The 20,850-nt window shown below is 35.2% G+C and overlaps 2 protein-coding genes across 5 annotated transcripts in view; one reads left to right on the top strand and one right to left on the bottom strand.

Annotated features, from left to right (window-relative positions):
- Window positions 1-1,774, top strand: part of LOC115443410 (RNA helicase aquarius) — an 81,890-nt gene extending 80,116 nt beyond the window's left edge. For all 3 annotated transcript variants that reach the window (XM_030168797.2, XM_030168798.2, XM_037438195.1), the window contains one exon: window positions 1,242-1,774. In XM_030168797.2, coding sequence (XP_030024657.1) covers window positions 1,242-1,400 — 159 coding nt within the window. In that variant the 3' untranslated portion in view covers window positions 1,401-1,774. The remainder of the gene's footprint in view (window positions 1-1,241) is intronic.
- Window positions 1,775-2,358: 584 nt separating this feature from the next.
- On the bottom strand, window positions 2,359-18,888 carry LOC115443407 (C-1-tetrahydrofolate synthase, cytoplasmic). Of its 2 annotated transcripts, none has more exons than XM_037438270.1 (15): window positions 18,709-18,888; window positions 13,660-13,858; window positions 12,353-12,489; window positions 10,857-11,091; window positions 10,445-10,556; window positions 9,431-9,656; window positions 8,982-9,155; window positions 8,447-8,612; window positions 7,899-8,202; window positions 7,477-7,694; window positions 6,930-7,140; window positions 4,779-4,927; window positions 4,083-4,186; window positions 3,143-3,428; window positions 2,359-2,676 (listed from the first exon to the last, which is right to left on the bottom strand). In XM_037438270.1, exons 1-15 carry the CDS (start codon window positions 18,744-18,746, stop codon window positions 2,434-2,436), a joined length of 2,802 nt encoding a protein of 933 aa, XP_037294167.1. In that variant the 5' UTR covers window positions 18,747-18,888; the 3' UTR covers window positions 2,359-2,433. The 2 variants fall into 2 exon arrangements, with proteins under 2 accessions (XP_037294167.1, XP_037294166.1); XM_037438269.1 differs by lacking the exon at window positions 18,709-18,888 and adding an exon at window positions 14,347-14,580.
- Between the last annotated feature and the right edge of the window lie 1,962 nt (window positions 18,889-20,850).

Below are 20,850 nucleotides of genomic sequence, written 5' to 3'. Positions count from 1 at the left end.
AAATGGATTACTTTGTACGTCAGAACTGTTCAACCGCACAGTCCTGAGCCCACATTTCGTAGCATTTGTGTTTTGTTTTTATGACCTACTCTAATTTTACCAATGAATCCATTAGTTCTATTTTAAAACGTAATAAACTTCTAGATTGGTGGTATTTCGTCCAAAGTCAAATGGGGCTGAAGGCATACTTGTATTGGCCTCACGACATGTGTGCCTGAGTCGATTTCTGTATTTTATCAGCTTTCACATGATATTAATAAGTTTCCAAAATCGGGGACGGTTGCTCACATTCACCTGATCCCCAAAAAGTTTGAACAGCCAGAATCATTGAACAACAGACCTATCGCAATCACATTCTTATTCTCCAAAGTGATGGAGCGTCTTATTAACCTCCAGCTCCTAATATATATTAAGGAACACGAACTGATTAGCGACGTTTACTTTAGCGTTTTACCGTATATCGGTCCGCTTAAAAAATTTGTTCCCGCAAATTTCGTGTATAAACCATAATATGTATGTGTATCAATCATTGTTGGCCAAAATTTTATTGAATTACAAATTAACGATTACGATTACAAAATGAAATTGGGATTACTATTACTTATTAATGGGAAAAACAATCCCAAAATTTAATTACACATTACAATTACATATTATAATTGCAATTGAATTAACAATTACATTATGATTTCTTATGTTTACGCGAATGTTAGACATTGAAATTAGATAGAATCCGCGATAGAATCCGAAAATTAGTTTAATTTCAATAACAATTACATTGTTGTGATCCTAATTGGTACTGAATTGATTACTTTTTTGTTACGTTTATACCGTGATTGTATAGTCGACGGGAACCGAAAATCTTAAATTCTGTATCAATAATAGAGGTTAAAAAATACCAATGTAATTAAATAAATATACTTTTTTATTAACATTAAAATTAATGATTGTTTACGAATTCTTGCTGAGGGTCGTGATCCCCTGAACATGAAGTAATCTTTCTTTTGATTAAGTTGCGCCACCTAATCCTATCTTTAGTATTGTGGAGCGTAACATGAAGTTTGGTGCCAAGCGTGGAGCGGATTTAGTCCGACCATCTAGATGGAACACGACCTCTGAGACGTTTGCTCTCGACTTTGCCAGTGACCATCAGTTGTTCGAGGCTATGTCCGTCCGGTTTGGTTCCAAAGCGACTAAAAAATCCCGGTATATATCCATGTGACCCGTGACGGTTGTGGCAGAGCTCTCCGCGCGCGTGGGTGGCGCCGGGCTCGGAGCGCGCGGCGCGCTCGCAGCAGGCGCACGCGCTCGTGGCGGCGCACCCCGGCGCCGACGACGACGACGAGCCGCCCGCCTTCCGCCCCATCGACATCGTCAACGAACTCGACGACGACAACTGAACGCAACGCGCCCTGTACCACGATACATATTCTCCAATGGTTAGCTTCCCAGCTGTTATTCAACTTCAAATAACCAATGTTTTTAGTCCAAACGTTTCTCAATCGGTTTTGTGATATGAGGGTTTCCTATATTTGTAAATGCACAATATTTAATCTAAGCGGATAACCTAAGTGAGGAATTATGAGATACAAGGAAAATTAGTGACAAATAACCAAGGTCGTTTTAAAACAGTTTTAGTCCAACAGCAGCGGCGATTTTCTTGTAAAGCACTCCTGAGAATTAATGTTTAAATCCGGCCTTGGTTAATGTTCGCTATCACGTCTCGGATCTGTATTATTAATGACATCAAAACAATAAAATATTCAAAAATATACTGCTTTTGTTTTATTTATGATAAAAATATGTCACCTACGACTGCTAAAGAAATTGGGAATATGCATAGATTTATCGTTCGTTTTCCAGTACCTATGTCTAGATTCTTTATAAATGGTTAAGATATTCTAGGGGTTAAATTTTTAAGCATGATTATTATAATACGAAATCTTATATTCACCTTTTTTTAATTTACGACTTTTAAAATTATATTTTTAAATCCGTTATTTTTTAATAAGACATACTAAGTATCGTCGGAAGTAGTACTTACAAAGGCCTAGTTTTATATCTCAGATTGGACAAAGATTCATTTTTAGAAGTATCTAATATTGATTTGTTAAAAGTGTGTGACTCTCAGAGGCAAGGCAATGGGTTAACCAGATCTCATAAATAACATTTTAACTGGTCAGTGTCAATAGTAAGTAATGACATGTTGGTGATCCTTATGCCCAATAGAATAAAATTTAATTTACGTCAGCAAATTATCTATAGACTTATTTGTTGATTTATAATTATTTCTAAAGACTGACATAATAAATTTGAAACTAACCTCTGCATCGAAAGTAACGTAAATAAAACAAAAAATCAGTATGAACCCAATTTATTTGTGTATTTGTACAATAAACATTCTTGAGCTTATCTTTTAACCATTAGCCTCATTTAAAAAAGTCCTTCAATCTCGCCAGTCTTGGTGTTCAGATCTATATCGTATATGCTGGGTCTGGTGGGGAGTCCGGGCATTTTGGAGATCTCTCCGACCATGGGCACCACGAAGCCAGCGCCCACGGACACGAAGATGCCATTAATCTTCAGCGTGAAGCCGGTTGGCGCGCCCTTGATGGCTGGATCGCCAGTGAGCGAGTTAGACGTCTTGGCCATGCAGATCGGTAACTTATCGTATCCCTGGAAGTATTGATACTTTATTATAGCTCGGGAAAGTGACCGCTACACTTAATATATAATTAAGCCCAAAAAAATACAGTTGAATAGAAGTTGTAATTTACAGGATAACTCCTATTTGACTTTTTTTGTAAGATAATAATATCACGTGTGTTCTTTGTTGTGTATTTTTTAAAAATACCTTTTATTTCTCTTAATTCAGTGCTTGATAATCTCTAAGGCTATCGTAATAAATTATAAACAATGGCTCTATCTTTCCTAATAAATGTTTCATTTCGTAGAAACAAGAATTAGGTAAACACATACATTTGAACTTGATCTTTGTAAATTATAATAAACATGTACCTATATAGGTATGCGAAGTAAAGCATACTAAGTTAAATTTTTCCTTATTAAATGACTGAAGAAAAATACTGTACCTATATTCATTTGAATTCTATATCTAATCTCAAAACTAAAGTCATCTCACCTTTCCCGTAAAGACCTTTATCTTCTCCAATACTTCATCTGTATATTCAATTTCGTCGGCTCCATACATTTCCGTAGCAATTTTCTTGATCTTGTCCTGAATGGATAGGTTTAGCGGGTACAAGTAGTTGAATTTGGATGGCGTGTCGCAAGCATCGATGACCGCGTCGGCTAGATCGAGAGCGCCAAGACCTCCATTCGCCCAGTGATCGCACAATACTGCTCTGAACGCGCCATTTTGAATCGCGAACTCCTTTACTAAGTTCAACTCGGCTTGTGTGTCGTTTCTGAAATTATGATTTTAATTTTTTATTTTATACGAATTATTTCAAGGAAACTAACGCAAAATGAAAAATTTTAACGGTGTGAAGAATTATGCAATTATTGAATTTGGACTTTCATGGTACTGGCCCCTTAACCAGAAATATTTAGCTCTACGTAACATCTTATTCAAAAACTATTAATATCTCCAAGTATCTTTGAACTATATAATAAGCATCGCGCAAGTAACGCCATCTGTTACTCATTTGTGTAAACTCTTTTAATTAATATGGTCAATTCTCTTTTTTTAAAGGTATTTTTTTACATTTTTACATACACATTTAAAAATCAACATGCATATAAAAATATAAAAAAAATTATGACCCTCCGATGGCGAAGCTCAAGACTCAGGCCACCGGCGGTTAGGGATTCAAAGTGAGGAATCTCCTCACAATGCGTGCCGTGTCCAGCAATACTGCCTTCTGCGTCTGGCCTCCGACCCAACGGCCAATTGAGAGCTTCCGAAGATGTTGGTCGAGGCTCTTTGGTAGCAACCCATGCGCAGAAGCGACAATCGGGACAATAATTGTAGAGTCCACATCCCACATGTCGGTAATATCAATTAGTACCCGCAGTTTGTAGCTGTTTTATCTAAAATAACATGTAACTAAATAACGTACCCGTGTCTATTAATGGCGACCACCACAGGAACGCCGAATTTGTTTCCATTGCTAATGTGTTTGCCCAAGTTGCATAGACCTTTGCCCAACAGCTCTAAATTTTCCTATAGCAAGAATATGAATTAATGTACAAGTAGATGTAAGCCTTAATAATTTGATAAAAACAAAACATGTTTTAAAAATGCATTGGTCGCTTCTACTAGAGGCGAGCCACTGCCAAAACATATTGGACACGGGAATCGCAATTAGCACGAAGCAGCCATCGATCACTGCGTTGTAGTGATTTCGAAAATTTTAGCGATATTGTCTTAACTAATATGAACACGCACCACGCCTATTCCCTTTTCACTTCGGCAGAAGTGTAATAGAAAACACAAAGACTGACTTAACACACATGAGGACATAATAACATCATCATTATGACTTCACCATCTTAGTTCATTTTGTTTGTAGCGTATATATAATTATCAATTATATACGCCGACAGCATATTATTATATATTCAATAGACTCACTTTAGACCTTTACAAATGCATTGACCCATTACTTTAAATCGATTGACTTTTAAATTTAATACAACTTTATTTTTTAATACGCAGCTGTGTACACCATTAATGTAATTATGTAAAATTTTATCTGTTGTTTGTATGTCTATATGTAATAATTAAATAAATACATCTACAAAATATTACCAACCTGTACGTAGACATCGTTGAGAGGTAGACCTGGAGCGACAGTGGGTCCTCCGCCGTGCATCTTCAGAGCCCGCACCGTGGCCACAATGACCGCGCAGTGCGGCCGGTCCCCGCTCGCACGACACTTGATGTCGAAGAACTTCTCCATGCCTTATCAAATTGGAAGGCAATATTCATTTATTTAGTTAAAGTCACCGTAGACTAACAAACAATATAAAATTAAGGGAAATGTTGGATTAGATACTATGCATACGACGCTATTATCAAATTTGATTTTGTTAAAGACTGAATTAAGGTACCCTATGCAAGTTGTTGATTACGCTTAAATCTAGAACGTTAACACAGATAGATCACACTGGGGTCTTATTCTCTGTGCCACACGTTATTTTGACAGTGCGTAACAAAAGATTAACGCATCGGCGTCGCGTTTAAGGCGATGGAATATGGCATATAGAATACCATTCTTAGTTAATTACACGAAGATAACGTTACACGGCCGTGATAAGAGTTTATATTCATAGATAATAAAGCCTCTGGTTGGAATACGGATTCTAGTTAGAAACTTAGCGAGAGTCGCTAGAAGAATAAAGGTAAAACTAGCATCATTTTCAGATACCTACCACTGTCTTAAAAATACAATATGAGAAGTTGTTATTCATAAGGAGTTGTAACTTATTTATGTTTCTTCGAACTCAGACTACAGAAACAACTATTTTCTGTATTCTGAGCCTTCGCTTTCGATGTTCATGCATGCATATTCCGACGTGATTCGCATCTTTACAAATAATGTATTTTTGTATTCCTTAATCAGTATAAGCTGTGGCGCCATGAATGACGTGGTTCGCATTTACTTAACACATCTAGTTACAGTCACATATAATTATATGACTATGAGTGGAAATATTCTCTAATTAAACTAATGGGACCTCTTATCGCGGAACTAATACAATAATGAATAACATATTGTGAACTATACATTGGAATTCCTCAATAATAGCTAATAGAATTCATACTGTAAATACAAATAAAACATTATTCCAATAAATGGCGTCACTAACTATATGAGGTGTGTTCAAAAAGTATCGCGAATTTAGAATTTTCGCGGGTTACATATATTCGAATTTCGATTTTTTTGTGGCGTTATGTCGGTACATAAGTATGTCTCTCACTTATGCTGACAAGTTCGGCCATTTTGAATGTTCAGTTAATTGTTGACAGCTGCTTTGCTTGCACGTGTTTCGGTTCGTCTTCGATTTTTACCTATCCAAAAAATGGAACAAAGAACCTGTATCAAATTTTATGTGAAAAACGAAATTAAGTGCGCGGATGCATTCCGAATGTTGACTGTGACTTACGGAGAAGCTACTTTGGACAAAAGAAACGTTTATCGGTGGTACAAAATGTTTTCAGAAGGCCGAGAAGATGTGAACGACGAAGAGCGTGCCGGACGCCCGAGCACTTCAACAACAGACGAAAAAATTGATGAAGTGCAGAAAATGGTATTGGGCAATCGTCGAATCACCGTTAGAGAAATTGCTGAGGACCTAGGCATATCGATTGGCTCGTGCCATTCGATTTTAATCGATAATTTGGGCATGAGACGGGTCGCCGCAAAATTCGTACCAAAATTGTTCAATTTCGATAACGCCCCTGCTCACACATCGCTGCTTGTACGCGCCTTCTTGGCCAAAAACAACACACTAATGATACCGCAGCCACCCTGTGACTTTTTCTTGTTCCCCAAACTGAAGAGGCCCATGAAAAGACGACGCTACGCCACGATTGACGAGATAAAGACGGCATCGAAGGAGGAGCTGAACAAGATACAAAAAAATGATTTTTTGAAGTGCTTCAAAGATTGGAAAAAACGTTGGCACAAGTGTATAATATCTCAGGGGGATTACTTTTGGACAAAATAGATATTCACGAATAAATAAATAATTTTTGAAAATACAAAAAATTCGCGATACTTTTTGAACACGCTACGTATAAGTACTATCTAAAGAGTCATGAAGCGGCAAATGTCCTGCTTTATAAACGATACTAATTCAAAGCGATCTGTCTCTATTTGTTATATTTGTTATAGCGAATTCGGTCCAGCCTAAGTTTTCTAAAGCATTATCAACCCCTTTTACATAACTTTAATTATTACCTATATCAGAACCAAAACCAGCCTCAGTAGCGACGTATCCGCTTTCGCCGGCAAGTTTCATGGCGATCTTGTCGGCGAGGATTGACGAGCAGCCGTGAGCGATGTTGGCGAAGGGTCCGGTGTGGACGAGCACTGGGGTACCTTCCAGAGTCTGCATCAGGGTCGGCTCGAACGCGTCTTTCAAAAGCACCAGCAGAGCGCCAGTCATGCCCTTAAAGTTGAAAACGCTATTGGGCAACTTTTTCTATCCAGATTTTTGTAAATTATAAATTCGATTTAATTATGAATTTCAAAAGCTTAGCTCAACATTAGCGAGTCGATAGCGAGTTTTACCCCACAATAATATGTTCTATTAAATAAGGTAAGAATATCCCCATCGATCGAAAAGATTTTTAATAAAGCACCACGCAAGTTTCTCCTGCTTATTACTTAAATTAGAAATGAGAATGTTTACATGCACTTTTATGAGGGCTAAGCGGCGAACAAAATATGTTATATTATACATACAATAGACATACATAGATATACACTCAATATTTGAACTAACCAGGTCATCAGCGGTAACAGAGTTGCCGTCCTTATCAAGAGCGACAACCATGTTAGCGAGGCGATCCTTGATGTCGTCCACATCGTTACCAAGAGCCAGAATAGCCATGATTTCCGAAGCGACGGAAATGTCAAACGCCGTCTCACGAGTGAATCCTTTCTCAGTAGGCGACTGGCCAATCGTAATCTTACGCAGGTATCTATCGTTCAGGTCCACCACTAGAAATAAACAGTATGTTAGTCTTTTTAACAAAAAAATAAAACCGACTTCAAAACCAGTATAAACAAAAAAAAATTATCTTTATATATACGTGTACTAAATTTAAATGTACAAAGTTCAACTTAAATTAGGCACCAACTACGAATAAAAGTAATTATTTTTAAATATTTAAATCATCCACTAATCTACATCATAGAGCTCACCTCTGTTCCACATAATCTTGGCAGTGTCAATATTAAGTCTAGCGAACTTGGTTCTCTCTTCGGGCGTAAGTGAATCCGGGTCAGTCTTGTTGATGCCCAGCTTCTGTAGCCTTCTAAGCTGGATCGGCGAGAACTTCCTTATTCCCTTGGTCTTTGGCACTAGGCGGTCATACAAAGGCCCGTCCTTTTGAGTGAGCTCGTGGAATATGCGCGCGTCCATTTGGGCGGCGAGGAGGTTGTTGGCAGCCGTGACTGCGTGGATGTCGCCTGTCATGTGGAGATTGAACTCTTCCATAGGAATGACCTGCGGGTTAAAATTTGGTCCTGTAATCTATTTTGCCGTTAGGTATTACGATGTGAAAACAAGTAGGAACTGTACATCTAGTACCGATAAACTTTTGTATCTATTCTGAATTCACATGAAATTATATGTATTGGTGATTGCAAGATTACAGGTTTGATAACATATGTTTACCTATTTAGGTTTCAATCGCAAAATCAAATCAACTTAATATGCATATGTCTTAAGTTTGTATTAATATAGTTACTTGTGAATAACCGCCTCCAGCGGCACCGCCCTTGACTCCGAATGTGGGACCCTGGCTCGGCTGCCTCATGCAGGCGAACGCGTTGCGCTGTCTGTGCGCTGTAAGCGCCTGCACTAACCCAATCAGCGTAGTACTCTTGCCTTCACCCAGGGGAGTAGGCGTCATACTGAAAAAAGAAGAAATTATTTTATGTGTAGGTAATTTAACATCTTTGTTGAATCATCATCATCGGTGTTTTACTACTACCTCTATCGACATAACACATTTTTTTGCGCATGTCATTGGTATTGCTTAATATTTTTTCTACCACCGACATACTTGATGTTAACCCATTAGGAACAATATTTGGTAAGTACAACAGTGTATAGCAGTTATTGAAATACTTGGTCTTAGACAAAGCAAAAAAAAACTACTCTATAGTAGAAAATTTTAAACAACTTCTGGTTCAAAACTATCAAGACGATTTTGCATTGATCTTACTTTCAACTCTATTTGTCCCGAAAAAGTGAAGTGTTACTAGAACATAAGAACTTACCCCGCGACAACTATGTACTTTCCACCGCGCTGGTTCTTTAGCCTGTCTAGTACAGAGAGTGATATCTTGGCCTTGGTGCGTCCGTACTGGGACACTTCATTAGGCCACAGACCTATCTCAGTCGCCAGCTCGCTGATGTCTTTGGGTTTTTGTGAGCGAGCTATCGCGATGTCACTGTAAACAATATTTGTCCTTTATTAAACTTCGGTTAATTATTATTATAACTAATTTATAATTTATTGGTCTAACATCTACTGAACTTCGCGTTGTAGGGCTTGAAGTCCTGATGAAGACTGCGTTTATTAGTTCAACATTATTCGGTCAAACATCAAACCTTGTAATTTCAAAATATTAACAACCTTTATTGAGTTTAAAGGCTTTAAATAATGAGATTTACAATAATAAAATGATATAGGTACCTCTCCTTAGAAATAATATTGGTGTTTTACCTGGGCACCGGCGTAAGTGGAGCGATTCTTAGCGGCTTCAGCGGCCAGTTGGGCATGAGCAGCCGGTCGAGCTGCCGGCGCGCCGCCAGTACGGTGTTGCGCATGAGCATCGCCACGGTCATGGGTCCCACGCCGCCCGGCACCGGCGTCACCGCCGCCGCCACCTGCACCGCCTCTTCGTACGCCACGTCACCCACCAATCGTTGCCCGCTTTTCTTTGATGGATCTTTAAACAATTATATTTCGTGCGTACAATATTCACGTCTTTTTAAACCGTTAATAAACTTTTGAGCAATGAGTTGAAAGTAGATAGTATATGCGTGTTAATGTGGACATTCTTCCATAATATGTATAACGTTTCTTGAGAACTTAATTAAAACTTACCAAAAATTAAATTTCTTTTACAATCTATTTTGATATGATCAAAATTAAAACTTTATGTATTTTTGTAGCTTGCACACTACCTTTACAAGTGTAGAATTGTCCGTTGCTACTGTGTTATTCGCTACATGTAATCTTTTTCAAAGCATGTAGGTATGTATGTCCATTCATAGAAACGATTACTTAACGCATCTCTAGTTAAACACACGTGCACTGCGCTCCTAGGGCGACTTGAATGAAGAATGTTGATATAAGGTGTTATGTTTTGTCAATATCTTGACCTGTGCTCATTGAAGATTCCATCTATTGTTATAAATTCGCATTTCCCTTTCAACGAATGACGCATGAACCTGTGTTTAGTACAGATGGACGTACTCAGGAAGAAGTATTTAAGTACCTATGAAAGGCCAGATTCTTTGTTGCTTGTATTGAATTATTATAAATACATAAAGAACTTACCGACTTGACCTCCATCCCCTCGGTCAAAAGCGAGGTTTTATTGGAATTACTTATTTGACATTAAATTCGGATGAATGTATAATTGGGGAGACATCTGTTATTAAACTATTTTGAATGATCATAAGATACCAAATGTTTGTCTCTGTTTATACAGTTATATGAACATAAAAATACCTTCAATGGGATTGATGCCGCAGTCGATGACAACAGCGCCAGGCTTGATCCAAGTACCGCGGACCATCTCCGGCCGACCGATAGCCACCACCAAGATGTCAGCTGTTTTTGTCTATAAAATAATCATTGATAAACAGAATATCATGAAATAGTAAAAATTCTGTTATGGATTTCTCGAGCATACAACTGTTACTGTGGTTTAATACAATATACTTAGTAGAAACAAGCCGTGTTGGAAAGCATCGCCATCGCCCATAAACACTAACAATACTAATCGAACTGTAAATTACAAACAGTGGTACTGCACTGCGCTTGTCACCCTGAGACTTTACATATAAATACTTCTTGAGGACAGAAATACCTCAAATAACCATTATGGCTTACCACGTAATAAACAAACACAAAAACTTACAATATCACTTAAATTCTTGGTCTTGGAATGGCAGACGGTGACAGTAGCGTGTTCCCATTTCAGTAACTCCGCAACAGGCGTGCCCACTATCCTACTGCGGCCAAGAACAACCACGTTTTTACCGGCGATGCTGACTCCTGCGCGTTTGATGAGTTCCACGCAGCCAGCGGGGGTGCACGGAATGAAACCGCTGAAGTCACCCACTGCCACGCGACCTTCGTTCACTGTGTTTAAACTGAAAAAAAAAACAATAACGTGATTAAGAAAAATATTGAATAGTGTCAACTCCTCCAACTTTGAAGTCAGTGATAAACATTACATTGTGTTTAAAAAATAAAATTATGATTTTCTTTTTCGTTACAAAATCGACCCATTAGAAGAATAAAGTTACATCTGCCAAATTTCAACTTTTCAGCAAAGCGCCTTAAAGTTTTGCACCCAGATATTAAATTAAGTATAACTCGGATAATTCGGGCATCATTTTTTTACGGTCTATCAATAGGACAACTACTTTACTCAGTATAATTATTTATTTAAAAAAAATACGTCTGTAAGCGTATAGCGTATATATTTTACCAAAAAAAGTCGCTTAATAGTTGGCATAAAAGCATATGAGACATTATTTGACGCAAAAGTTTATACAAGTATATCTACATATTAAGTTATTATACGGAATGCAATGGAATAAAGAGAATGTTTTATATGACATTCGTCTATGAAATACGTAATAAATATACGTAACATCATTTGTTATTAAAATTAAATCTTATTCTTAATTAAATTAACATTAGTTTACATAACTCATAGAATGTTTAGTGTGATCATCACCGCTATTTTCATCAGGGATAACTAAATGATAATGAAATAAGAAAAATTATACACTTTCTTGGCATTATGCTTGCCCATATCAAAATACATGACTACGAGTATTATATGCCAACACGCTTGTGATGAAGCGACGCAGCGCGGGCGAGTAGAATCTCATCTGATTAGAACGGAGAATAAATCACTATGTGATTGTTAAATATTACTTTAGGTACTATGTGCAGATAAAACCTTATTCGATTGCTGTAACTCAAAAGATACATGGAAAGTAATGAAAAAATATATAAATGGATAACGATAATAAGTGAAAGAATATGGAATAATCCCAAAAATAGGAAAACTTACATTTCACGTTTATGTAAAATGCGATAAAAATAAATAAGCTATTATAACGTTATGTAAGTATGAGTTTCAAAAGAATTTAGAAATACGTCAAACAAATCTGTAATTGGGTTAGGTAATTTTTTTTAACACATTTATAAATAAAGTTGTCATCTAAAATCTAGCAGACAAAGAATTTATGGCCTCGCTGCATACAATATTATTCCTCATGAAACCATATTATTTTATAAATTTTAACATATTCAACATATAAATTAATAAACTATATTGGTGCTGCCACCTATAATGCGTCCACGTTCCCTGTACTTTTGGCTTGGTTGAATTCCTACCCATCGACATCCTTGTCGGGAGAGACAGCGTCCGTGACACGGTGAGAGTCGATGTTGAAGTCAGAGTCCAGAGGCATCTGCACGATGATGCCGTGCACTGAGGGCGCCTCGTTCAAGTATGTGATTCTCGCCAACAGCTGGGGGGATAAAAAACATTTACTTGTAAATCTATAAAATAAAAACTAGTTGTTGAGAGGAAAAACAAGTAAGTAGGCAGACCTAGTATGTAAGACTACCTAGTGGTAGTAAGTAATATTAAATTGTAATACTTTCTAACTTATTATAAGTACAAGACCAACTACAAAAACACTACAATCAAAAATATACCCATATAATATAATGCCACATAGGTGGCATTATATATGTACATGGTGGCATACCATAGGGTATGATATTATTTCTCTATTAAGTATGTATTTATTTAAATAAAAAACAATATATATATTAACAGTATATAGATACATTGTATAAAAATATGTTATTCATTGTTATCAATGTGTTTATTATTACGTGCTACTTACATCATACCATGAACGTAAACAGAACTTATTGATGTTACGTGTTATCAAGAGTCACAAGTTCAAGGGGGTGAAGATCGGTGTATTGTCAATATGTGACAATGGTATAATATTATATATTTTATGGGATGTGTTATCAACATCTATAAACAAAAAGTAATTAAACGTGCTGCCAAAAAATATTTCTTATTTGTAAAAAGTACATATGTATTTGATAATTTTAATTGATAGGTAGCAACTAAGCTTAAATTTTGTTATTTACTTTATGAATAACAATATAGACACCATGAAAGATTACCTATGTGATATTTTAGATCTCCAAAGAGAGCAAGGTTAGAACATATTAAGTATATACTTAAGTAATATTATGCCCTCTATAGACTTGAGTATCTTTAGGATATGTCCTTCCCATTCATACATAATTTTGCTTTTTATTACAAAGGAATCTTATCTAAATCGCCTTTTGTTAACGCACGTTGGAAAGGTATTAAAATAATATTATAGAGGGCTAATAATACACATCATGGAACAACACGATATCTAAGCAATCCATCTGGGCTTCCAAGTGGAAAACTAATACAGCAATTCACAGAGTGCGATCACAGAATGTACAATAAATAAATTTCATGAAAATATTATGCTTATGAACACAATTCCAGAAAAAATAATTAAAAACTACGTAACAATTTAGCAATTTTCATAAGCATGCAGTAGAATAACGATAAGCCTAATGAATATCCATGATATAGAGCGATTGATATATATTATTAGGATTTAAACAAAACATACCTCAGCCTCAGTGATGTCCTTTGGCAAACGGATATGTTCAGCAGTGATGCCGATGTTATCAGCTGCCTTGAGTTTCATGCGTATGTAGACGTTGGAGTCCTCGCGCCCGCCCACCTGCACGATGGCAAGCCGCGGCGCGAAGCCCGCCCATTTCGCACGCAACTCAGACACTTCTTGACGCAACTCATTCTCTATCGATCTGGAATGCAAGATGAGTAATTTAAAAAAATGTAGCTAAGTACTTTGTGCCGACTGAACGCCCAATTACGATTGGACGTAGGTAGTTCTAACTATATTAGTTGCTGTCAGAAGCAGTTGGTTCAACTTAGTGGTATCGTAATTATTCACGACTAAAACCAGGTGTATGTAGTTTTATAACTCATTATAAGTTAAATAATAAATCATTATTGATATCAAACCAGGCTACAAATATATATTTTTCCAAATCTACCGGTAGGTAACCAAGATAAACGAGTTATTTTCATTGGTTGCGATTTGAAATATTTTATAGGAATTGTATCTTATTATGGCAAAGCGGGTAAATGATGCCGAAAACGACTCGCACTAAAATATTAATATTATAAACTAAAAAAATACGTAAAATAATACTCCATTATGCTCAGGTATATATACCTGACAGAGAGATATACTTAGACTTACGAAAGTCAAAGTAAAATATACACGTACCTTGCAACTTTCGTCCCCGATATCTGTTCTGCCACCATTGTGGATGCCAGCAGACTTTTCCCCTAGTTGGTTGGCTACTAACTGCCAAATGCCAACTTAAATAGCGAAGCGAACGCAAATCATACAAGATAACCCCGGCGTAAGATCAAAATAACAATATTAAATAGTTTTTGATGAATTTAACTACATGATTATTTTATTATTGTTATATATCCATGATCTTTAATGATCCCGTATCGCTCGTTACTTTCTAAACTTCTTTTCAGGTGTAATCAGGTTTATACCAAATATTCCACAAGAACGATTATAACCTTGGAAATTTTGCGTAATTCATCCACATTTTACATTATTAAACAGCAGCAAATAAAATCATATTGCGATATGCTTTTCTTATTATTTGTTACATTTCTTTGGTATTAAGGCATAATCAGGAATTCGAGATTATTAAAAGCAGAATTACCGTACTAATTATTTGTAATTCATAGAAATAATTACACTATATTTTCTGCCATTACGATTGCTCGTCTACCGAACTTTTAAATCAATAGAATTGTTCAAATTGCTAATCAAAGAAGCTACATCCACGGCTGCTAAGGCGAACTCTTACATTTCGCAATACAATTATCCCCTTTGGCAGCCGTCTCAACCGTCTTTAGTTTGGTAGTAAAGTATCTATTGAATGCGGTAATGAGTTCAATTCCTTGGTCGAATAATTTTGCGTGGAAAGTTCATTACAAAGTTTTCCTACACATTGGTAGTTATTTCGGAGATTGTAATCTACCATGCAAGCAGTGAAAATAACACTATCAAAATGATAAATTATGGACCGGACTGAATCCGAATTTAATTGCTATCAATTTGGCATAAGATAAAATAATGAACCTACCTTAGGATGTCATTGCAGATCTGCCGCGTAAGAGAATTAATTAATCTCCTAAACATAATAAACTTATTTAATTTACGTACGTCTGCTTTGCGATAATCTATTTGAGAATAATAACACGTCCACTGCTCCCGAATGTTACTCGAAAATAATATTTGACAGCTGATCAAAATAGGGTTTTCCCTTCAAGATATGCTTCGTTCGTTATAATAAATTTGTGTAAAACTCCTGTTTCGAAGATCTTTTACCGTGTTTTAGAGAGTATTAGATAAGTCTCGTTAACTGATAAAGCACAAACAAATATAAATGAATCGTTGAACTATGACCTAGGAGAACATTCTCGTGGTCAGTGGTGATAAACTAGTATCCTTTTTAGCAACACTTATTTTAATGAATGTTGCTTAATAATTTACTCATATTTCAAGGCAACTCAGAAATAATAAGAACAGACACCCATATAAATAGCGGCACAAATTCAAAACTTCAAATCTCCTGTACACTTTTGGGTCCTTACCAACACACATTTTTTCTTTAGAAAAGAAATAAAGGGGGTTAGCTTTACACAAAGAAAAATAAATGTTTCAATTAAACTGTGCGTGTATATGCGATCTGATGTTTTGAATTTGTTTAACTACTTTTATAACCGATAATAGGTAGGTATATATCTACAGACCAACTGAATACACTTTTATTATATAAACAAATTAAATTGGATGTAAATTTGGAGATATCAGTACATAATGTTTATTATTAAAAAAAATAGCAGTTACAATAATTATACCCAGTAATTACACTATAGAAAATAAACAAAATGATAAAATGCTGTTGATGTCTTCCTAAATCGACAACCATAATATCTTTCTTTTATAGTCTAATGAAATCATATTATTGAGTCCAATTGTTGCATGTCTCCCTACCGAGAATTCGAACCGTATTTCAATACATTAAAACACTTATCTAGCCACTTGTGCTAGTTATAATATATGAATGAATCAGAAGAAACGGAGATAGCATATCTATAAAATAAGATGTTACGGCACTGGGCACCCTGGAGTAAAATCTATTAATTATAGAAGCTATTCAAATTAGGTATAGGTTATTTTTCATTTTTTTATATAAGTAAAAGATCATAACTAACTCATCAATTATTTTAATCATTAATTAGGCTACAACTCGGTAATTAATTAATAGCAGCGGTGATTGCCTAGTTGGCAATGAAATGAATTGCCAAGTCAAAAGTCGCAGGTTCAAAATATCTGGTACACACCTCTTAGCGTTTGAAGTTACTTGTTTATCTTTTTAAATAATAATTATAATTATCACTCGCTTTAACTGTGAAAGAAAATATCGTCAGGTTACTTACATATACCTAAGAATTCTTACGACGAGCCCTATGGTTTACACGCATGGTTTATAGATTTATACGCTAGGACATGGGTCTAGGAAGACGTGACTTTATGGTATCATCCTTGAGGACAAAACCAGGCCTTTCAAAATGTTTTTAGACGATTACGGATGAGAATGATATATCCCTTACACATTATAATTGCTGACCATCTTCAGATGTACCATAGCTATATTTGATGGTTGCAATAAGGACGCATACTATCGCATTGTGTTAATTATACGATTTACCTGATCAGATAATATAATATTGGATATATCGAATATAATATTGGAGTGGAGATCACAGTAAGGTAGACGACAAACGTAGTGTACGACGCCATGCTGCACGATGGATGGATGCGGGCTGCTCAAGACCAGAATGGTTGGTGCTCACTTGGGAAGGCCTATGTTTAGCAGAGGACGATGAGAGGCTGATTTATTGATTGAATATAATATTGTACTTATTAGACCGTGATGACCTAATATTACGCTAATGCGTGAACAAGATCCCTCTACCACAAACTAGTGGTTATTTTAATCTATTGCGTTCCAACATACAAACTAAGTAAATAACGGAACGACAAGCCCCAAAGGCAAGTCATGTCAACAGCTCGACGGCAATGCGGTTAAAGTAAGTCTAGCTCTATTATATATTATACTTATTAACATAAGTGCGTAAATAAGGATCTAGGTAAGTGTATGACTTGAATGTAGATTATTCATATTACATATTCCGAAATTCCGCAAAAAATATTAACAAGCATGTGTTAATTTTTTAGTATGATGTAAACTGAAATACATTTAAATTTCATCATTTTCTTATAAAATACGTATCTCCAAAGAAAAATTAAGTAGCTACATAAAAAAATAAAACAATCTATTCCCTATGTTTTTTTTATTGAAGGCCAATGTATTTAATGCTGTTTATCGTCACTCACAGTTTAAGAACTACCGAGGTTCACAGTTTAGAACTATTTATCGACAACATGTAAATGAACATAAAATAAACAGACTATCAAACACTTTAATTTTTCCAGTAAAAAGAGGACTTCATATTTTTACGTTCTCCCGTCCACATTTGAGTCGTTTACATTGGAGTTAACAACTCCTCACTGATCGGCCCGCTACATTGACTAAGCTCCATTTAATCGCTTCTGACAACAAGGCTGGGGATGCCACATCGGAATTCTCTAGGAAGTCTCTCACAACTGGGCTATTGCCGCTTAGATGGATATACCTTCATATATTTAAATCCTTTCGATTATTCTAGAATTACAAATAAACATCACCAAACTTGACGGTAAATCAGATATATATCTATTTGAAAAAGTACATAAACCTAATTTGTCCACCAACGATAACCACACATCTCTCTGAGTCTCTACATTCGACAGTCGTCGACAACATGTCATGGTGCCTTGCTTTGCTAGATCAAACCCCTGAATCTAACATGCCAAAATGTGCTATCTATTCTGGTTCCTACCAAAACATAAAAGTTAAATTGTTAAGTGTCTACCGCAATTCTGAAGTTTCATCAACAAAACTCTATTTTGGAAAAGTGTGGTACGAGTTGCGATTATCGTGCGGTTGCATTTCATACATATTATTGAATCACGAAGTATATTTTTTAAATTAATAAGTATTAAAAAGTGCATTATAACTGTTCATAGTAGATCATTGAATATAAAATTAATAGTTTCTAGGATCAAAGCAACGAGAATAATAACAAGTCAAACTAGCTTCAATAGAGTAACAAATAGTTCAAGAACATGCAAAGAACCATTCACGTGGTTTTTTAAGTGAAATTGTAATTTTCTACAAGTTATTTTCACAAATGACAAATATTTTATCAGAAATTTAATATCGTCTATACTTAATAGACTCATTGCTATTATGTAAAATACCATAGAAGTATGCGCAATATTTTAGCCGCTAAATAAGGAAATTTTATATGCCTACTTAATTGAAAAGTTTTATAAAAGTATGATATAAATGTACCAGTAAGAATCATATAATTTCTTTCTAAATGTCACAATCGGAAAAAAAAATAAAGAAGAAAGGCTATATAAATAAAATAAACAATAAAAACTCACGATATAATTAAGTCGAAGTCTTCTTGTTGCTTCCACATGGTTATGCAAAATACTGTCAACACAGAAACACGAAGTTTATTTTATTTAGTTCGCACCAGGACCGTACGCCGACTGCGTATGTTCACGGTATGGTTTTCATCGTGACTACAAATGAATATAAAAATTGTACCTATGTTGTGATTAGCGTGCACACACAAACTTGTGTAACAGGTTTAAGCCGGTAAACTTAGTGAAGATACGCTTTTGATAAAATTATTTCATAAGTTTTTTAAACATTACACACGAATGTATCCATGGGTTAATTACTTAATGACGTTTGGCGTAGTAAACATTTAAAATTTCCAATATTATTTTATGGATTATAAATTCACCGGGCACGTGGCATCTGCACGGAATTTGTTTTTATGAAGTTTAAACAGTACAAGAGGAAAGGAGAAAGGAATAGTCACACAAATTAATGGTCAACCATCGTCGAACTTGTCACGAATACCCATAATATTTTAAGGAATTGAGCCACACCTAAAGACTTACGTCTTTGGGTGTTATGTTTAGTTATATTATTATAACTATTTACGTTGCGTGGTACGTACTATTTACGGAAGATGGTAATATAGCAAATAGCATTGTTTTTAGTCATAAATAGTTTTATATAAGTATATGCAATATATAAAACAAAATCCCCTTCTGTCTGTCTTTATGTTATCGATTATTTCAAAATCTGAACGGATTTTTATGAAATCTCAGCACTAAACTGTGTCTATAGTTGTTATTATTTCTGAAATAAGAGTAAACGTTAGCTTTTGTAATGACCATAACACAAAAATTTTGAATTTTTAAACTGGAAATTTTTTAACTGCATAATTTTCTACGATCTTTAAATGGTTCTAGATAAAAAATTCACTGATTTTTGCATTCATGGCGAATTAATCTTTAAATTTCGTTAAAGTAGTAAAGGGCCAATATGCCTAGATATATATTCGAATCGACGAAGATCAAAAACTAGTAACTGTCATGTATCCCATAAACGACGCTTTTTAGCTTCTTTTTTATCTCCATTCCATGGTTGTTTGTAAGCCTCAAGCAAAAGACCGCAAATTGTACAACCTCTCTGCCTTTATTATGTTAAAGTTATAAATAAAATAAAAACACCAATAACATAAGCATAAAGCTTTGTGTATAAAACCAGTAAGCTCTGACTACATACATAATACTATATAAACGATTCAGAAAAAGTCTTGGAAGTATCATTACTTACCTACTAAACTTACGCTGTGTCTAAATACGAAAGCTTTATTATTTTTTTGTTTTGTTTCGATTTTTTATTCCAACAAATGTTTTCATGCAGGCGGATATGTGTAAAAACTTTATAAATGGCTTGTCCATCCTAGGTTATACGTTTACTTAAACGTTGTCATCTTAAATCATTACTCTCTAGCAAATTGGCTCTTATTTTATTACTTGTACATATTGTATCCTATACTACAAGCATATAAACGCAGAAACTCACGCGACGCCACACTTTGTGGTGTGTTTTAGGAACCGAAGTCTTTAAATCCGTAGACTATGGATACAATACACAATCAGCCTTATGTTCATTTTATTTAATATGTATTTGATTTAATTTAAAATTATTTGTAAAAATGTAATCAAACATTAAATTAGAATTTAACTAATGCTTTTCTTCTAAATTGCGTTAAAGCATGAATTAAAAAGCATTATGCAGTTCAGTATTATAATAGCAACTATCGATAGATTACTAACAAAATTCATAAGCAAAATTATTCTGCTTGCGTGTCATAAGTACTTACCTTCTACGTACAGACACAATAATAACGAAGATTTTGTGTATGTATACTTATTTTTTTAAAGAAAAGCTTATTAGGAGCGAATAGATCTTACAAAACTTTTGAAATATTTTTTGTTGGATAAAAATCAAAGTCAATCAGTCAAAACCTAAAATTGGACTTAAAATTGAATAACTGAAAAATGATAAATCGAGGATAGATGGACAAATAAATAGTGGGATGAGCCTCACGCGTCATGCTTGGTGTGTTACGGGTAGGGACTATCCGAAGCGTTACACCAGACTATAGTTCTCAAAGTCCCGTATTCAGCAAAATTACTTAAATAAAATAAAATAAA

The sequence above is a fragment of the Manduca sexta genome, chromosome 13, assembly GCF_014839805.1.
Source record: "Manduca sexta isolate Smith_Timp_Sample1 chromosome 13, JHU_Msex_v1.0, whole genome shotgun sequence".
NCBI lineage: Eukaryota > Metazoa > Arthropoda > Insecta > Lepidoptera > Sphingidae > Manduca > Manduca sexta.
Note: the sequence above shows the minus strand (reverse complement) of the source record. Positions and strands in the feature narration are given on the sequence as shown.

Bases quoted from the DNA above. Each gene is read 5' to 3' on its own strand.
- LOC115443407 (XM_037438270.1), bottom strand. From the start codon at position 18,746: ATGTGGAAGCAACAAGAAGACTTCGACTTAATTATATC. The intron at 13,859-18,708 runs GTGAGTTTTTAT...CTTGCATTCCAG, and splicing joins GACTTCGACTTAATTATATC to ATCGATAGAGAATGAGTTGC. The intron at 4,928-6,929 runs GTAATAATTAAA...CAATTTGATAAG, and splicing joins TGGTTTTGGTTCTGATATAG to GCATGGAGAAGTTCTTCGAC.